The 15,150-nt window shown below is 40.6% G+C and overlaps 4 protein-coding genes across 7 annotated transcripts in view; 2 read left to right on the top strand and 2 right to left on the bottom strand.

Annotated features, from left to right (window-relative positions):
* Window positions 1-521: 521 nt before the first annotated feature.
* sfrp2l (secreted frizzled-related protein 2 like) lies at window positions 522-4,078 on the bottom strand. Its single transcript, XM_034700469.1, has 3 exons — window positions 2,422-4,078; window positions 1,715-1,795; window positions 522-1,523 (listed from the first exon to the last, which is right to left on the bottom strand). The coding sequence occupies exons 1-3, from the start codon at window positions 3,086-3,088 to the stop codon at window positions 1,105-1,107; spliced, it is 1,167 nt and encodes a 388-aa protein (XP_034556360.1). The 5' UTR covers window positions 3,089-4,078; the 3' UTR covers window positions 522-1,104.
* A 524-nt stretch (window positions 4,079-4,602) lies between these two features.
* lamtor1 (late endosomal/lysosomal adaptor, MAPK and MTOR activator 1) lies at window positions 4,603-10,124 on the top strand. The gene is made up of 5 exons (XM_034700682.1): window positions 4,603-4,858; window positions 5,914-6,053; window positions 6,153-6,230; window positions 7,811-7,934; window positions 8,172-10,124. Exons 1-5 carry the CDS (start codon window positions 4,817-4,819, stop codon window positions 8,262-8,264), a joined length of 477 nt encoding a protein of 158 aa, XP_034556573.1. The 5' UTR covers window positions 4,603-4,816; the 3' UTR covers window positions 8,265-10,124.
* A 133-nt stretch (window positions 10,125-10,257) lies between these two features.
* Window positions 10,258-12,477, bottom strand: lrrc51 (leucine rich repeat containing 51). 4 transcript variants are annotated; one of them, XM_034700680.1, is made up of 5 exons: window positions 12,314-12,477; window positions 11,960-12,019; window positions 11,529-11,734; window positions 11,300-11,448; window positions 10,258-10,791 (listed from the first exon to the last, which is right to left on the bottom strand). In XM_034700680.1, the coding sequence occupies exons 2-5, from the start codon at window positions 12,009-12,011 to the stop codon at window positions 10,656-10,658; spliced, it is 543 nt and encodes a 180-aa protein (XP_034556571.1). In that variant the 5' UTR covers window positions 12,012-12,019; window positions 12,314-12,477; the 3' UTR covers window positions 10,258-10,655. The 4 variants fall into 4 exon arrangements, with proteins under 4 accessions (XP_034556571.1, XP_034556569.1, XP_034556570.1 ...); XM_034700678.1 differs by having other exon boundaries at window positions 11,960-12,056; window positions 12,314-12,476; XM_034700679.1 differs by having other exon boundaries at window positions 11,960-12,046; window positions 12,314-12,476.
* A 376-nt stretch (window positions 12,478-12,853) lies between these two features.
* The window catches only part of LOC117825656 (nuclear mitotic apparatus protein 1-like), a 28,450-nt gene continuing 26,153 nt past the window's right edge, over window positions 12,854-15,150 (top strand). Inside the window, exons 1-8 of the mRNA XM_034701570.1 lie at window positions 12,854-12,986; window positions 13,337-13,409; window positions 13,525-13,610; window positions 13,748-13,821; window positions 14,326-14,414; window positions 14,504-14,578; window positions 14,687-14,780; window positions 14,920-15,079. Of these exons, the coding sequence (XP_034557461.1) occupies window positions 13,371-13,409; window positions 13,525-13,610; window positions 13,748-13,821; window positions 14,326-14,414; window positions 14,504-14,578; window positions 14,687-14,780; window positions 14,920-15,079 (617 nt within the window). The 5' untranslated portion in view covers window positions 12,854-12,986; window positions 13,337-13,370. The remainder of the gene's footprint in view (window positions 12,987-13,336; window positions 13,410-13,524; window positions 13,611-13,747; window positions 13,822-14,325; window positions 14,415-14,503; window positions 14,579-14,686; window positions 14,781-14,919; window positions 15,080-15,150) is intronic.

The raw sequence follows: 15,150 nt of genomic DNA, 5'->3' as shown, positions 1-15,150 counted from the left end.
AAACTATATTGTGACCAACACTGTGGTTGTTGAATAGTTGTCATTAATGATTAGGCAGCTTTTGTTCAGACATTTAGAAGAAGTTCAGTACTGATGATAAACGGAGAGGCAGTGAGACAAAGCGAAGCGGAGTGAAACAGACATTTGATATATCAAGTTAACGAGAACAGGTGTGTCTCTGTTTGTGGTTGTGAGGTATCTAATTTCTTCTTTTGCAGTGTCATGATGGAAACATACAGAAATATCCCAAAAATAAGTCAATTGGTGGAATACTAAAAAGTTTACTTCAATACAATATATAAAGGTTTTTTATGATCAAATCGTATTCAAATGAAGAAATCAAACATTCAAAAACCTCCAGAAAGTCTTAAGTTAAAAAGAAATGTCAAAATGTTTTTCTTCTCACTGCTCCTGTTTGTTCATTGACAGCGTGAAAATTCAGTATTTTCAGAAGATGTGTATCATATATGTTCAGTGAGCAAATAAACTGAATATGAATGAATGAATGAAAATGCTGAAAATATAAAGAAACAGATCTACATGATTTATTGTTACATCACATTTCCAAAATTCAGATACAAAATGTGCTGGCCATGTTTTTTATATCCATGGTGAAGTATACTATAGTGATAAAATAGAGGGTAAACAAAAATGTTCTTAAATATCAGAAATAATCACAAATACTCTGCATCTTGGGCCTTATGTATCAATGGAAAACATGATATCACTCCCAGCCCCTGCAAACACTACTTAATCTGAACTACACACACACACACAAGCCGAAGGGCTAATAACAACATATGCATACCATGTGCAGCTGTAACTTTCTAAATACAGCCGTGCCAACTTCCTATGTTTGAGTTGCAGGATGATTAAAGCTCATCAAGAAAGTGGTCATTATCCAAATTCACAGATATATGAACAGAGCTTTCAGCAACATTTAATTCACCATGTATCTTTCCAAATTTGTATTCATTTGACTTTCTGAGTTTTATTTAGAAAACAATCCCTGGTTGGATGGTTGGATCCTCTGCTGATTATGTGAGTTTTTATTAGCTGCACACATCCTTTGGGCAGGCTTGTGGTGGATTAATAAGTCCCTGTCTACAGCTCAGGACAGGCCTGTTTGAGCAGAACTCTGATGAACTTCTTCAGCTCTTTGTCCCCTCTGCTCCACCTCACCACTCGAGTCAGCACCAGTCGTCCCTCTTCAGCCTGCGCCAGGGCCAGGAACCATCCAGCCGGGGCTCTTTTCCCGTCCTTTCCACTTTCTTTACCTTGCTTCTTATCAATCTGGTCCTCCTCCAACCCTCTGTCTGGGGTTTTCTCTGCAGAGTCTAAACCAGGACAAATACATGTGCCTCCTTCTTGGAGCCACAAAGCACTGTGGGCCATTGCACCTCCGATTCCTTCTGCCCTCTCTGCACCTCCCCCTGCCCACCTTAGGATGCGGCTGCGGGCCATTGGCACCAGCTGACGGTCTCCTCCCACTGTCGACACACTGCCCAGACGCATCTTAAATGCTGCAGCAAACAGAGGAATGCTCTTTAGTAGGTGACATTTTAGACACATTGGAAAGCAACCTCTCTATCTCTACTATCTTCTCCTTTGGTTTGATAGGAATCAAGTTTTTTTAACATAATTAATTACAGAGGTTTTTTTGTATGTTCTGCTCCATAATGCCAAAAGATTGACTACATTAGTGTGTACTCACCGTATGGACTGTGGCAGAAGTTTTCCTGGATGTCAGTCTCTCCTTCAGCAGCCAGACTGCAGGCATCACAGATAACACTACCTGGGGGAGGGAACAGGAAGGGGATTATGCTTATGCAAAGGAGTGTCTGCAAACTCAATAATGCATGCCAAACAACTTTAGGTTAAGATAAAGTTGGATAAAGTGAGACTTCACACAAATCCAGTCGGAAAATTCAATTCTTAGAGCTTTACAAACAAAAAAAAAACAGGCTAACATTTTGGAGAGATTTTGAATGCTTCATGTTAAAGCAATGTAAAAACTGCACGATTATCATAGACCATACACTAATTATTTGTATTTAGTTAAACCAGGAAATGTTATTAAAAAAATATCACATTTATATTTCCAAGTTATGGTTAGATATGTACTATGGTTAAGTATAGTCAACTGAGTGGAGACACTTTCAAAATAATACAATGTAACACATCTCTTGACTTACAGATATAAACCCTGTTACTAAAATGTAAAGAAATAAACTAGCTAATCTCGGGTTACAAATAATATGCTGTGCAATATATTAGTAATAGGCTGATGGTGAAGTGTAACTGAGTCTGAGTTAGTTGCACATCGTGACTATTTTGCCTACTGCTGTAAAAACAGGATATTTTGAACATAAACTTTAAAAGCCAGTCAGGAGTGAAAAATTGACTCATCAGTTCACTGACCTTTCAATGCCTCCTCGTCCCTGACCTCCTCGGCTGTCCGCCCCTCCTGCTCCCCGGTCGCCGCGATACAGAGCTCGGTCCCCCGCGGGAAGCGGCTGCAGTTGAACATCTCTGGCCAGGGGAACCCGAAGGCGCTCATCACGGGCACGCAGCCGTCCCGCACCAACTCGCACAGACCCCTGCATGGGCTGACCGGTCCGCTGAGCTCAGGGAGACACACTGGAGCGAAGAGCGAGCACAGAAACTTCTTGGTGTCCCGGTGGCACAGTTTGGAAATAAGAGGCAGCCAGCTTGCCGACTGCTGCTGGGCCTCCTTCAGAGTATCATGACCGAGCAAGTTGGGGATCCGCATTTGCCTATAGCCGATCCCGTGGCACAAAGACAGGGTGCTCGGAATGGGTTTACATACCGAGCGAACAGAGGAACTGAAGCCGAGAGACTGCGGCACCGGAGCCACGGTGTCGGACGCATGAGAAACTGAGAAACATAGAATACAGCTGAGCAGGTGAACCAACATCTTGTTGTTGCCACAAGAACAGAGTGGGGTCTGTGAAGCTGACACACTTTTTCCTGGACTTGACCGGCTTGAAGGTGTAAACAAAGAGGTGTGGAGGAAACGGGGGGTTAATGAGAGGGCAGGCGCCTCCCAGTCATCATCCCTCCCCATCCGACTGCTGTCTGCCTCCACATCTCAGAGTGCCAGCGGGATACAGTATGTTTTTGTTATTTGGTTTTCATACTATACTCTGTGGTATGCACATAGACAGAAAAAGAATCACACAATGATTTGACAGACTTTTCAACTGTGTACTTTACACACTCCATTTCTAAATCTAAGAGTACATGGGGCACTAACTAAATCGTATTCCTCATGATTTCTGTAATTGCTTTTACAATAATTGCACATTTGTATGCTCCAATGGGAATCTGTAACCGTGAGAAAAGACACTTTTGCAAAAAACCCAACAGTACGTTGTCATGCAGTCTAAGCACATGTTTTACTCTTACTGAAAATAAGTGTAAGAGCTGATCTTGTTCAATGTGAGTGACTGAGTATCCCTGTATTTGTAGAAGCAGTGGAAAAACATTGTTGTTTTATAGTGAGCACATATCTTTGAAAAGCAGTGTTTTAATGTGTAATGAGGACACTGGAAATAAAAAAGTCCACTGTTATGAAAGTTGAGTGTGTCGGTCTTACTCTGTCATCTTGCTCAGCCAGAGGGTGTCAGAGATGCTTTCATCTTTGACAAGGGTGAAACATGCCTCATCATGCTTTTTCCTGCTGTCTACTGGAATCTACTCAGTACTATCATATGATAAACTTATTCTAGTTCAGTGAAAAAGACTGTAACACAGCAAAGGTAGAACTGGCACTCCAAACAAGTATGGTATGGAGTGTTAATGTATCCCACTTCAGCATTATATTATCTGTTTATGAAACTATTCAACAACACCTTTATTTTTTTCATTGCAGGTATATGCATCACTTAGATCAATTATACCATTGTAATGGCAAAGTCACCTTTGTTATCCCTATAGGAAAAATATCCTGAAATCTCAAGTAATTAAAGCTACCGTTGGTAGTCACAGAGTAAACATCTATCTGTTCAGCGAGAGGGACTTGGAATGTCAACACTATCCCTTCCAACCAGATTTACTCTTAGCCCCCCAACACAGATCGGCCAACACATTCATGATAGTGCCAGACTCATAACCAATCGGAGGATGTAGTAGAGGTCAACGCTTAACCAATCAGAACAGAGGATTGGACATTACCTAGGATTGGTCCGTCATAACGGGAACAAGGGGAATTATAACATTGCTTGATACAAAGGCAATGGAAAACGCAGAGATTTCACAATAGTCTCAAATTACTCCACTTACCGATGAGTACCGATAGGTATTAAGACCTTTTCTCTAAACCCAGCAGAAAAAAGTAAAGGTTTTGACACCATTCCTCCCAACAGCCGCTTTAACGGAATTAACATTTTTTTTTTTATCAAAGATAAACCATTGTTTTCTCAATATAAAATAAGAAGTTAGTAGATCTCTGCCCTTTTTTGTCACATTGTTATTTATTACGTTTTCATGTTTTTACAATAGACTGTTTAAAATCATAAAATACATTCACAGTGCTTGGTTTTGAAAACTCCCCTGTCACGTGACAAAGGCCACTGAAAACCGGAAGTGGTGGTTTTGTTGTTGCACCAGGGCTGCTGTCATGTGATAGCTCGTCCGTGGAGCTGCTGTTGACAGTAGCTTCCTACTTTTAGATGAAGCTAAAATAACAAAACAGAAGAGAAGTTTTATGTTTTTCGGAGAAGATAACCGTGGCTTCTTTCTGACGGTGAACAGGAGAGCTGGGGTTGTATAGTTTGGCCCCCCGGACGCCGTCATGGGTTGCTGTTACAGCAGCGAGAACGAGACTCCCGAACAGGTAGTTAGCTGCTAGCTAGCTAAGACTGTCCCGTTGAATGTGTGCCTGCTATTGAGTAACAAACTACGCTTTGTTATTTTATCAATATAGAATGTTTCATACACAACATGCGTTTAAGTAAGGCGCTACAAAGTCATAAAGAGGTGGTTTAGGAGATGTTTATGTGATATGTCACCTCAAAGAAGTAGCTTTAGCTTGCTAGTCTTAGCCTTCGGGAAAGGCCTGACTCGAATCAGAGTTTGAAGTTAGCTCATAAATGTTAAAAATCGATCAAAGTCAAGCCAAAATGTGTTCAGACCCATGAGCAAATAAATGTACCCTGGCTGTGTGGCTTTTCGTTGAGCTCTCGTCGTTTTTACCACTATCGAAATTATAATCGTTAGCTCAATTGAAGTTTGTCTTGAAGCAAAATTGTTTAAAAGTTCCTTGAAGAAAATCATGAAATACTAAACTATGACTCAAACCGACCCATCAACAAGAAATGTTTGATATTCTGGATACCACTGTCTTGTGTGTTTCTGTCACATGACCCTCAAGATCCAGAGCTATTTTTAGATTCTGGAAACAAGGCAGTTCTTCTTTTATGCTGAATAGCTTCCCTCATTTGAACTCAGAGTCTCATCCTTATAGAAGTCTGAGGATTTCAGGAAGAAAAAAAAAACTCATACACTTCTGTTATACTTAAATTATAACAAAACGTGTCTGAACGCAATCGTTTTCTTATTTGTTAGATTACCATCAAATAAACCAAATTAGATTACATGGTTCAAAGCAGTGTGAAATTGATAACTTTTAGTGATTCACTTAGAAGTTCAATTTGACTGGAAACAAGTCGTCCTGTGTTGGATTAGAGATGAATGTTGGTTTTAGCTGTTAGCTGAATGTGGTTAATAATATGGTGTGGGTTTGTGGTCGTGTTAAGCAGGGTTTGAAAGGAATGTACACACATCTGTTTTATTGAGTTGTGCATCACTGTTACATTCATTTGCAGTTATTTCTATTGTTACTTGTTAAACTTTCATAGACTGAAAACTGTTCTGACTAACCTGTTTCAGGACCATGATGAACGTAAGCCGCTGATCCCCCCTCCAGTTAGCAAACCCCCAAATGGGACGGACTGGATCACTACCAGTGTCCCATCAGCGCGAACAGACGAACAGGCCCTTCTTACATCCATCCTCACCAAGACAGCACAGTAAGACACCCCTTCATGCATCTACACCCGAGACTCTGCATGTTTTCCTTTTATGAGAATAAAGCAGTTATTCATGCTCTGCTATTTCCTATCTGTTAGGAACATTATTGATGTCTCAGCAGCTGACTCTGTCATGATGGAGCAGCATGAATACATGGACAAAGCTCGGCAATACAGGTACGAGGGTGTGAAGTTGGGAGATATTTGTTGTGTAGGGCCGTTGCTCTTCTGTGGGAGTGTGTTGAGTTTTTAGAGTGTGGGTGTAAGATATGCATGTTTTGCACTGATCTGAAGATTGTGAAGCAGCATAATCATGCATGTGGATTGCTTTTCAGCTCTAAAGATAGCATGGGTGTATTAGTTACTACAGCAATTTAGAGATTTTATTCTTAGTTTATGAAGATGTCAATCCAAACTCACAACTTTTTAGAGATATAGAGAAAACGATTTTAGAACAACTTATATATAACTCATAGACTATATAAATAATGGACGAAGTATCCGTGACGTCACCCATCTATTCCTGATTGTTGTTTTGAAGCCAATCGACGGTGGCAGCCATATTGGAAATGCGGAACTCATCCAGGCATAAGCTGTTTTCGAAACCGCCGACTATAATAGCAGTACGTGCTGATTTGGCCAAAATTCAGTATGTAGTAAGTAGTATGTGAAAAAGAGCAAAATCTGCAGTGTGCCAAAACTCCCTGAATGTCTACTGATTCGGGAAGATTTCACAGTATGATTTGGACCAGTCTTGCCTCGCATACTGTTTCCCACAATGCACAGCGCTCTTTACGCTTTTTCTTTCCTCTTCTTTTTTTGATGGGTGGCACTCAGTTTTTAGGTGCTGTGAAAATTATTAAATTCCATATAAACCTTAACCTTTAAAATCATAAGTGATGCTAAAGAAGCAGTTTCACTATCAGCTTGGCCTTTGTTTACTTCCGCATTCTGAAACCGGAAATTCAGTGACGTCTGGCTCAGCATACTGACACACAGATCGAACAGTACATCATACTACATACTACATACTACCTACTAATGTAGTAGGCAGTACCTACTGCCTGCTACATTAGTAGGTAGTATGTAGCAGGCCGTTTCGAAAACAGCCATAGTGTGACGTAAAGAGGCGGAGCTTGAGCCTCCTAGCCAACGGCTATGGGTTCCCAACTGGGAGTCAAATCAGTCATGTCCTTATTTGGGCAAAAACTCATAATCTTAATATCTTCTGAACCGTTGCGTTAGAAAAAAATGCACCTCCCGTACAGTGTTTGCGATAGAGAAATTAGCTACGTAGAGCCAAGCCGTTTTAGAACCAGGCTGTAAACATGTTTATTAATGCTGCAAAGATCGTCTTTTTTGAATGGGTGTGTATGTGGTTTCCGGTGTTTCTGCAGCCAGCCTCAAGCGGTTTCTCGAGGAATTGCAGTTTATAACACTTCCGCATCGGCTTCATAGTTTGAGACCGGAGGTTGCCGCTTGATTTAACTTTAAAGTTAAACTTTTGCACTACCTCTATCAAGCTGGTCAGGTGTGTGCACTGGTTACTGTGGACACCTGTGATTAGTGTCAATACCAAGTGTCTGGCTCACCCTGGTATGTATGGGCTAAAATGAAGGGTAGATAAAACTGTCGGTTCTCAGGACACAAGAGTATTGTACAATCATATATAATCATGTGTGGTAGACCAAATGTGTTTAACTTGATCTACAGATTAGCCCCAGCATAAGTCAGCTTGTGTTTTCTTTTTGTTTCAGTACAAAGCTGGCTGTGTTGAGTAACAGTCTGCCCCAGAAAAAAGCCCTCGCTCTACCCTCCCTAACCAGCCAGCCCCACCAAGTGCTTGCAAGTGACCTGGTGCCATACTCAGACGTTCAGCAGGTAATCACACACCAGCACACATGGAGGACGGTGTATGTTGGCTGCATGTTCTGTACTGTGCATTGTGCTAAATCCTTGTTGGCTACATTTACCATCAGAGAGCCACTCTTTTCAAAGGGGTATGCCACAAATGTAGCTTAGTGCCATTTCAGTGTGGGTTCAAGTAAATGTGTGGCTTAAAATAGATCAGAGAGATGTCTAATGCTCTCTGTTGATTTTGTTCCTCTTCTTTTGCAGGTGTCCAAGATAGCTGCATACGCTTACAGTGCAATCTCTCAAATCAAAGTGGATGCTAAAGAAGAACTGGTGGTTCAGTTTGCCATTCCTTGATTTTTCAGTTCTGGCCTGCCTACTGTTCCTCCCACCCTGCTCTCTGTGTCACTCTGCATCCTCACCTTCCAGCCCACCCATATTAAAGCATCTTGGTCCTTGTGCTTCTTAGCTTTGCCTCGAACTGCTACAAAGACGAAGATGATGTAGGATCACACCCTATGGCTGCCCTTTTGTGTATTTAATTATGGGTCATCAGTTAATTGTCATCATAAGCAACCATAGGGGTTTGATCTCATATCTACAACAAGGCCTCTTCTGTATGCAGTGTGCATCACAGACTTTGTCAGAACCAGCTGTGGAAAAAGTCCTCAGTCATCCTTCTTGGTGATCTTATTTTAAAACGGTTTGATGGCCATTCTCAGTGTCTTTATTCTTTCCCCAGGCTGTATACTCAGGCAAGCATGGCTAGTTTGACACCTCAGACTGCTCTCATAAGCTTGTGGGATTTTAATGGCTCTGGGTGTTTATACTTGATTCAATATCCATTTGGAACAAGAGAAATGAGGAATCTCTCAGGCATGGAAGAATGCAAGTTATCACAGTACCATAGGCCCTAGTGCACATGCTAAATACTTCAGCCTCATCCCTGGATAAAAACAAACTTGCAACATGACTTAAAAACTGCCCTTCATGTCTTTGATTCTGTTTTGTCATCCTGGATTGGCACTGCTTATTCTATTGTTTTTCCTCTTCCATTGCAAAAACAGTAAAACATAGAGCTAAACGAGGCTAAGAATGTCATCTTAAAGGGGAAGATCTCATCATAAGTTAGGCTGTTGTCATTTTATTCATCCTGCACCAAGAACCATGGCTCATTACAACCTTAACATGAACGAGTAAACCATCCTCACTTGATTTCATTGACATTGCAGTGCAACAATGTTTCAAAAGTGTCTGTGAAACAGGTACTGCTGGTTAATATGTGGCTAGTTTATAACCTGTTAATCCAGTTGAGGCCAACATATGAAAGGCTTGTCCATGGCTGGTGTCTTCTGGTGGGCGAGGATACAAACATAAACTGGAGGAGGATGCTGGATCCTGCAGATGTCACTTAGGGGCAGGGAATGGAGCTTTCTTGGGACATAGGTTTCTCCTGTTTACAGACAGTAATGTGTCTTCTGCAGTTTTCTAGCACTAACAAAATGAGTTAGCAGACTCTTTCAATCAAATCAAAGAGCGTCACATTGAATAGCAGCATATAGAGATGAAGGGGGAGGGTGCGGGAGGATTATTGCATATTCATGCCTTTGTACAGATTTTTCTGATTGCATATAAAACAGATGATGGATTGTATGAAGTTCCTCTTTGTTGAGAGTTCATTGTTCAGGATTGGCTAAGATCTTGTGGTGATGACAAGTTTTTATGAAACACAAGAACACTTTTAAGGCTTTCCTTTGTTAGCTCTTCAGATTGCATTTTGTTATATGATCAAGTTGTCCATATTAATCATAAACTAACCGCTGTAGCAGAGTGGGGGAGCATTAACAATCTATGTACCACCGCAGATAAAATGATCCAAGACCTTTCTGTGATTATTTATTTGTGTTTTTTAAATGTATATTTGCTCTTTGGAGGAGAGCATGTGACTGTATGCGTGGGCAGAGAGCACAGTGAGTGGCTCTTGAGTCTAAGAAGGGATGATCTGCAAGGCTGTGATTATTTCAACCGCGCAACTGATTTGAGCTTTTTGCAATGGGTTCTTGGCATTTTTTTCTGTTTCGTTTGTTTCTCTGATGTGTTATACTACCTGAAGTATGTTTGTAATATCTTAGGCTAGTACCAAAAAGTTTTAAGAATTTGCGTTTATTTTTTGTTTGTTATTTGGTTTAATTACTTCATTAAAGATTTTCAACATAAGCAGTCATGTGTCTTACCAAATCATCCACATTATCATCTGAAAATATTTGTACATAGTAATTACAATTAGTAGTAGTTGTCATATCGCTTTGATATAAAGTCCTCCATCACATTCCAAAGATTTCACATCTGCATGTTTGCAACAAAAACTTTATTTACAGCAGTCCAGAGCCAACCCATCAGAGAAGTTCAGTGACTAATTCTTCATTTGAAATCGAAATTAATTTGAACGGCTCACTTATGACTTATTTAAGATAAGATATTACTTTATTGATCCCCCGGGGGGAAATTCAGTTGTTACAGCAACCCAGACATAAGTACAATTTTTTTTGGGGGGGATTTAAGGACGATCCAATAACAAATAGTTCCATGTCAGATCAACTGAAGTAAAAGCACACATTAATAACTGATGGTTTCACCACAGGCACATGGACAAATGCAAAAACTTTCAGAGTTGCTGGAATGGATGTGGTGCAGAGGGCATTAGGGTAACTGTGGCTCTCACACACCCCGGTGGAGATCAGCCAGCTGTCACTGGAGGGTCTCCTTTCTGCCTCTGCTTTGGTCGTTGCTGTGACGCCAGATTTTTGCAAGCTCTCGCTCCTGACGTGTCACAGCACTGAAGTCCATAGTCTTTAATCCCGGCAGAGCAGCGATCACATGGTTCCTACATGTGCGAAAAAATATTTATGTGCGAGGAAAAAATACGGCAAACAAATATTGTTTGTGCACATGTAGAATCATAAAAATATATTGTAACGGTCCATAGCCTCTACTTTACAGCTACATGGAAACTAATAACTGAGATACTTCTTCAAATAAAGAACTGCATTGGTTTATAAGAAGTCCATTTATTGGAGCATACATTTGACAAGCGTTTCGTCCTATAGTGTTTGTGAGTGTGTGTGTGTGTGTGTGTGTGTGTGTGTGTGTGTGTGTGTGTGTGTGTGTGTGTGTGTGTCTCTGTGTTTGTAACCAGTGTTGCCACGCAGACTAGGATATGTAATATGAACTTGTGCTACATTTAAGCACCTGTTGCAGTGTTATCTACCTTAAGCTTGCCAAGCATTCATACCTACCATAGACACACTCTCAATGTCAAATCACTCTTGCAGCATGAGGCTGAACCTCACTCTACACATGGGGAATGGGTGACAGTATGAGCTGCTCCCTACCTGTACCTCTTGTTGGTTTCTATGACATTTCCATGCAGTGTGATAGTGTGTAGATGTGGGAGCACCCCAAGCGGGTCCACCTCTGACAGAACTAAAATGCTGTTGCCGTGCAGATACAACACACGCAGCTCTTGCAGCTCACACAAAACCTGGAACACAAGCACACATACATTGCAGCTGTGTCTGTGAATAAAAGACACTGTGCAAGCTATGGAGAGATGATGCTTACTTGATCTATGTGTGAGATCTTATTGAAGGAAAGGTCCAGCCAGGCGAGCCATGACGGCTCAACCAAGAAGTGACTGACAGTCATCTGGAGGCCATGAAGGTCAGTAATGATGTTGTTACTGAAACGCAAGGAGCGACTTTCATACTTCATCTCTGTACTTTTCTTTGTAGGCCGCAGACCTCTGCTTGGTTCCTCTGTCCATGTATCTGAAACAGAAACAGTACATTATGATGTACAGTTGCAAAGTGATAAATAAACAGTAGTATAAAGTTCTGTTAGAAGACAGTAAAAAGCCTGAGAAGGAACCTGACAGAGAGAGAGAGAGACAGATAGAGAGAGAGAGAGAGAGAGAGAGAGAGAGAGAGAGAGAGAGAGAGAGAGACAGAGACAGAGAGAGAGAGAGAGAGAGAGAGAGAGAGAGAGTTTATTACCTGCCAAATTGGTAATGTTTTTAAAAGATAAATCCACCGGAGGTCCATACATATCAACACCTGTAATAGGCAATTGTTATAATTTGTCTGACCCCCCCAAAAAAGAAGAAAAGTGTCACACAAAGTTTATGGATTAAACATAATTTACACATAAAATAGGCTTATGTCTCCAAATACAAATATATCATAGTTAAATGCATTTCTATTCTAAACATCCATTTCGGCCCAATTTTCAGGTATAAACCTCAATACACATTTCGATTAGCGCAAGAATCAAACAATTATCATCAAATATACATGTTAAAAACACAAAATGTTTGTGCTTGAGATTACCTTGATAAAAAAAGCACTTACCTTTCCACAACAAGTCGTTTCCAGGGCAACCAACTGGTGCATTATGGGACTTTTAGTTAAACTCTAACTGCAACAAGATATGGATCAAGAATATAATACATTTAGCGCAAGCGTCCAGTAAAAAACGAACATTTGACAGCTATTTAATCAGCATTACATCTGTAAACATAAAAAGTGTATTTAAACATTTCTGCCTGTTGGAATGCTTTTGTCTAAATACCAGCGTATGCCGGAATTCATCCTGAGGGACGGAGTTAGTAGCAAGCAAAAAATGTAATTAGAACGATGTATCTCAGCAAAAAGTGTATGACAAATCAACCCGAGGTTGCAACTGGACAAACGCGTTAGAAAAAGAAGTGTTAATCAGTGAGTAAACTGTACACAATCATTGTGGAAACAGGGATACATTTTGAGGTTTTTATTGGGACCACTTCTCCGCCTGATCAAAACCGAGCGCACCCAATGTAGCGATAGTTCACTTCCGGCTTTTAGACCAATCACCTTCGTTTATTTTAAGACGCACCGGTACGTGCACATTGATTGGCTGGTTCAATCTTCAGCAACTCTTTTTGAATTTTGTCCGGTGTGGCGTGGGACTGTTTATTTGGTAGCAAACACTCTTCGTAGGCAGACGGAACTACTCTTTACGATAGGAAGTTTTGTTGCATTAACGGTAAGTCATTGCTCTGGATCCATGTTTTTAAAGGCTGTTTTACGATTAAAAGAGCACACGCCGAGTTAACGTACAGTTAGCGTTAACAATACAGTTACTGTTAGCTTACTAATATAGGTTAAAACTGTATTCATGTCAAATGTTCAACTCCAAAGTAAAAATCCTGTCGATAAATACTTGAAAATGTAGGCTTGGCGTTTAAACTGTGATTAATTAAATGCCCCAGCTAGTCGTAGTTGAAATATGTTGACGAGTGCAGGATAGTAAGTAGGGTGTGCTCATTCGTTAGCTTGATCACGCTAGGCTCATAATGTTAGCGAGTTTTCAGACATTGATTTTTTCGTTTCCAGGTTGAAATCCCTTTGAGATAAAGGGTCAGCCAAAATGATGATTAACCTGGGTGTTAAGGCTCTTCTCGCCTGGGTAAGCTGATTCAGTTCGAAATATCATGCAAATATGGTGATTTCGGTAAGGCTTCAATTATATCCGAAGCTCTTCTCTTTGACTGTATTGCAAATGTCTCTTTATGTATTTACAGGTTAAAAGCATAAACCAGTCGGAACGAGACTTAACGGTCGAGGACTTACAAGATGGAACAATCTTATTGAAAGTTGTCCTTATGCTGTAAGTAGGAGCTATACTGTGGCCTTTGTAAACAAAGGAAGGTCAATGACTGTTCAGAACCCTTTGAACACACCTGTCAGTACCCACCTTTGTGTAAACCTCTATTCATTTCTTGTTTCATCCTCGTGTTATCTCAGGAAGAAGGAATCCAGCTTCACTTTCAGCAGTTCTGTTGAGGATCGCTTACAACTCATTGCAGATTTTATAGAAAGTGAGTTTCTTGGCCTTTTAGAAGTATCTTTTGGAAATGTGTTGTGTTTTAATGTTTGGCTCTGGTGTTAATGTAAGATTGTCACAAATTCTTATTTCATAAGATTTGAAATTCCCAACCTTGTAGACCTTTCTGCCATCCTACCCACAGTCTCTTTGCTAAGAAAGGCTTTTCTTTCTCCATTCTTACCACTGTGCAGCATAATGTGTTTTCTTTTTCAGTGTGGTAGCTCTGAATTGTTCTGAGGCATACTACTGATTTCTGACTTTCAAATCTGTTGCACCTTTTGCTCCACCCTACATAGCTGTTGGGTGTGGCTTGTTGTGAGCCTTGTTGCACCTGTCAAAATGCCAGACAATAATGTCTCAGTGTTCAAAATAATTGCAGATGGAATGTTACTTTCTTCCTTGACTTTCCTATGAATTTGCTTTCAAGTTTTAGGCACATGTTGAATACTGCAGTGCTTTAAAAACTCACCTTTTTTAAATCGGTTTTGTTCATAAGGGGATTGCAGATTTAGTGCAACCAAAGGTACTTCAGTATCCTGGAACAACATAAGAGATGGAGAAAACCTGACGATAGAAATTGCAAAGGTATGTGGCAAAGAAGGAAATGATATATATGTATAAAACACACACACGCACACACAATGATCTATCCTAACTTATCCTTTTGATACCAGGTGCTTTTGTTGTTGGTGTACCATGACGTAATGAATGACCGCTGTACTCTAAACACATTGGACTGTGATGTGGAGGTAAGCATAGAGCGGTTCTCTGGATTCTCTAACCCCTCATTACTTTTATGCCCTTACTACCATTTAAATCTGTACTAACGTATGTATATGCTTACTATTTTCTTTTAGCGCGAGTTAGCAAACCTAACTGCATCCTATGTGATGGAGAGCGAGGGCTGTGTTTATCTGAGCAATGGACTTGATGCCTATTTGGCGAGGAAGCGTAAGTCTCACATTTGGCCAATCTTCTTTTTCCTTAGGATATGCCATAGCACCAATCAATGGTTTCAGAGTGACTCTAACTCTGTAATCAGAAGACTTTTAGGTTTCAATTCCTCTAAAAGTAACTCTTCTAATTTCAGATTTGCCTGTGTCCCGTGAGGTATTTGAGCGATCGGCCACCACCTCTTCCTCCAGTGTGTCATCTATGCTGTCCCTCTCAGACGACGAGTCTCCCATGTTCTCTCGCAAACAGAAAATCACTTTTCTGGACATGCAAACTGTGGCCTCTTCTTCAGTCAGGTACTAATGTAGATCGACATCTAAACAAATCAGAGCTGATTGTATTTATGCAATGTGAATAAAGTAGTTTC

This window comes from Notolabrus celidotus, chromosome 14, assembly GCF_009762535.1.
Source record: "Notolabrus celidotus isolate fNotCel1 chromosome 14, fNotCel1.pri, whole genome shotgun sequence".
Classification (NCBI taxonomy): Eukaryota; Metazoa; Chordata; class Actinopteri; order Labriformes; family Labridae; genus Notolabrus; species Notolabrus celidotus.
Note: the sequence above shows the minus strand (reverse complement) of the source record. Positions and strands in the feature narration are given on the sequence as shown.

Excerpts from the sequence above, each read along its gene's own strand:
- lrrc51 (XM_034700680.1), bottom strand. The coding sequence starts at position 12,011 with ATGTATGGACCTCCGGTGGATTTATCTTTTAAAAACATTACCAATTTG. Across the intron at positions 11,735-11,959 it reads AAACATTACCAATTTGGCAG|ATACATGGACAGAGGAACCA; the intron begins GTAATAAACTCT and ends TTTCTGTTTCAG. Across the intron at positions 10,792-11,299 it reads GAAACCAACAAGAGGTACAG|GAACCATGTGATCGCTGCTC; the intron begins GTAGGGAGCAGC and ends TCGCACATGTAG.
- lamtor1 (XM_034700682.1), top strand. The coding sequence starts at position 4,817 with ATGGGTTGCTGTTACAGCAGCGAGAACGAGACTCCCGAACAG. Across the intron at positions 6,231-7,810 it reads GACAAAGCTCGGCAATACAG|TACAAAGCTGGCTGTGTTGA; the intron begins GTACGAGGGTGT and ends TTTTTGTTTCAG. Across the intron at positions 7,935-8,171 it reads CATACTCAGACGTTCAGCAG|GTGTCCAAGATAGCTGCATA; the intron begins GTAATCACACAC and ends CTTCTTTTGCAG.
- sfrp2l (XM_034700469.1), bottom strand. The coding sequence starts at position 3,088 with ATGGGGAGGGATGATGACTGGGAGGCGCCTGCCCTCTCATTAACCCCC. Across the intron at positions 1,796-2,421 it reads GGACGAGGAGGCATTGAAAG|GTAGTGTTATCTGTGATGCC; the intron begins GTCAGTGAACTG and ends TCCCTCCCCCAG. Across the intron at positions 1,524-1,714 it reads CTTCTGCCACAGTCCATACG|CATTTAAGATGCGTCTGGGC; the intron begins GTGAGTACACAC and ends TGTTTGCTGCAG.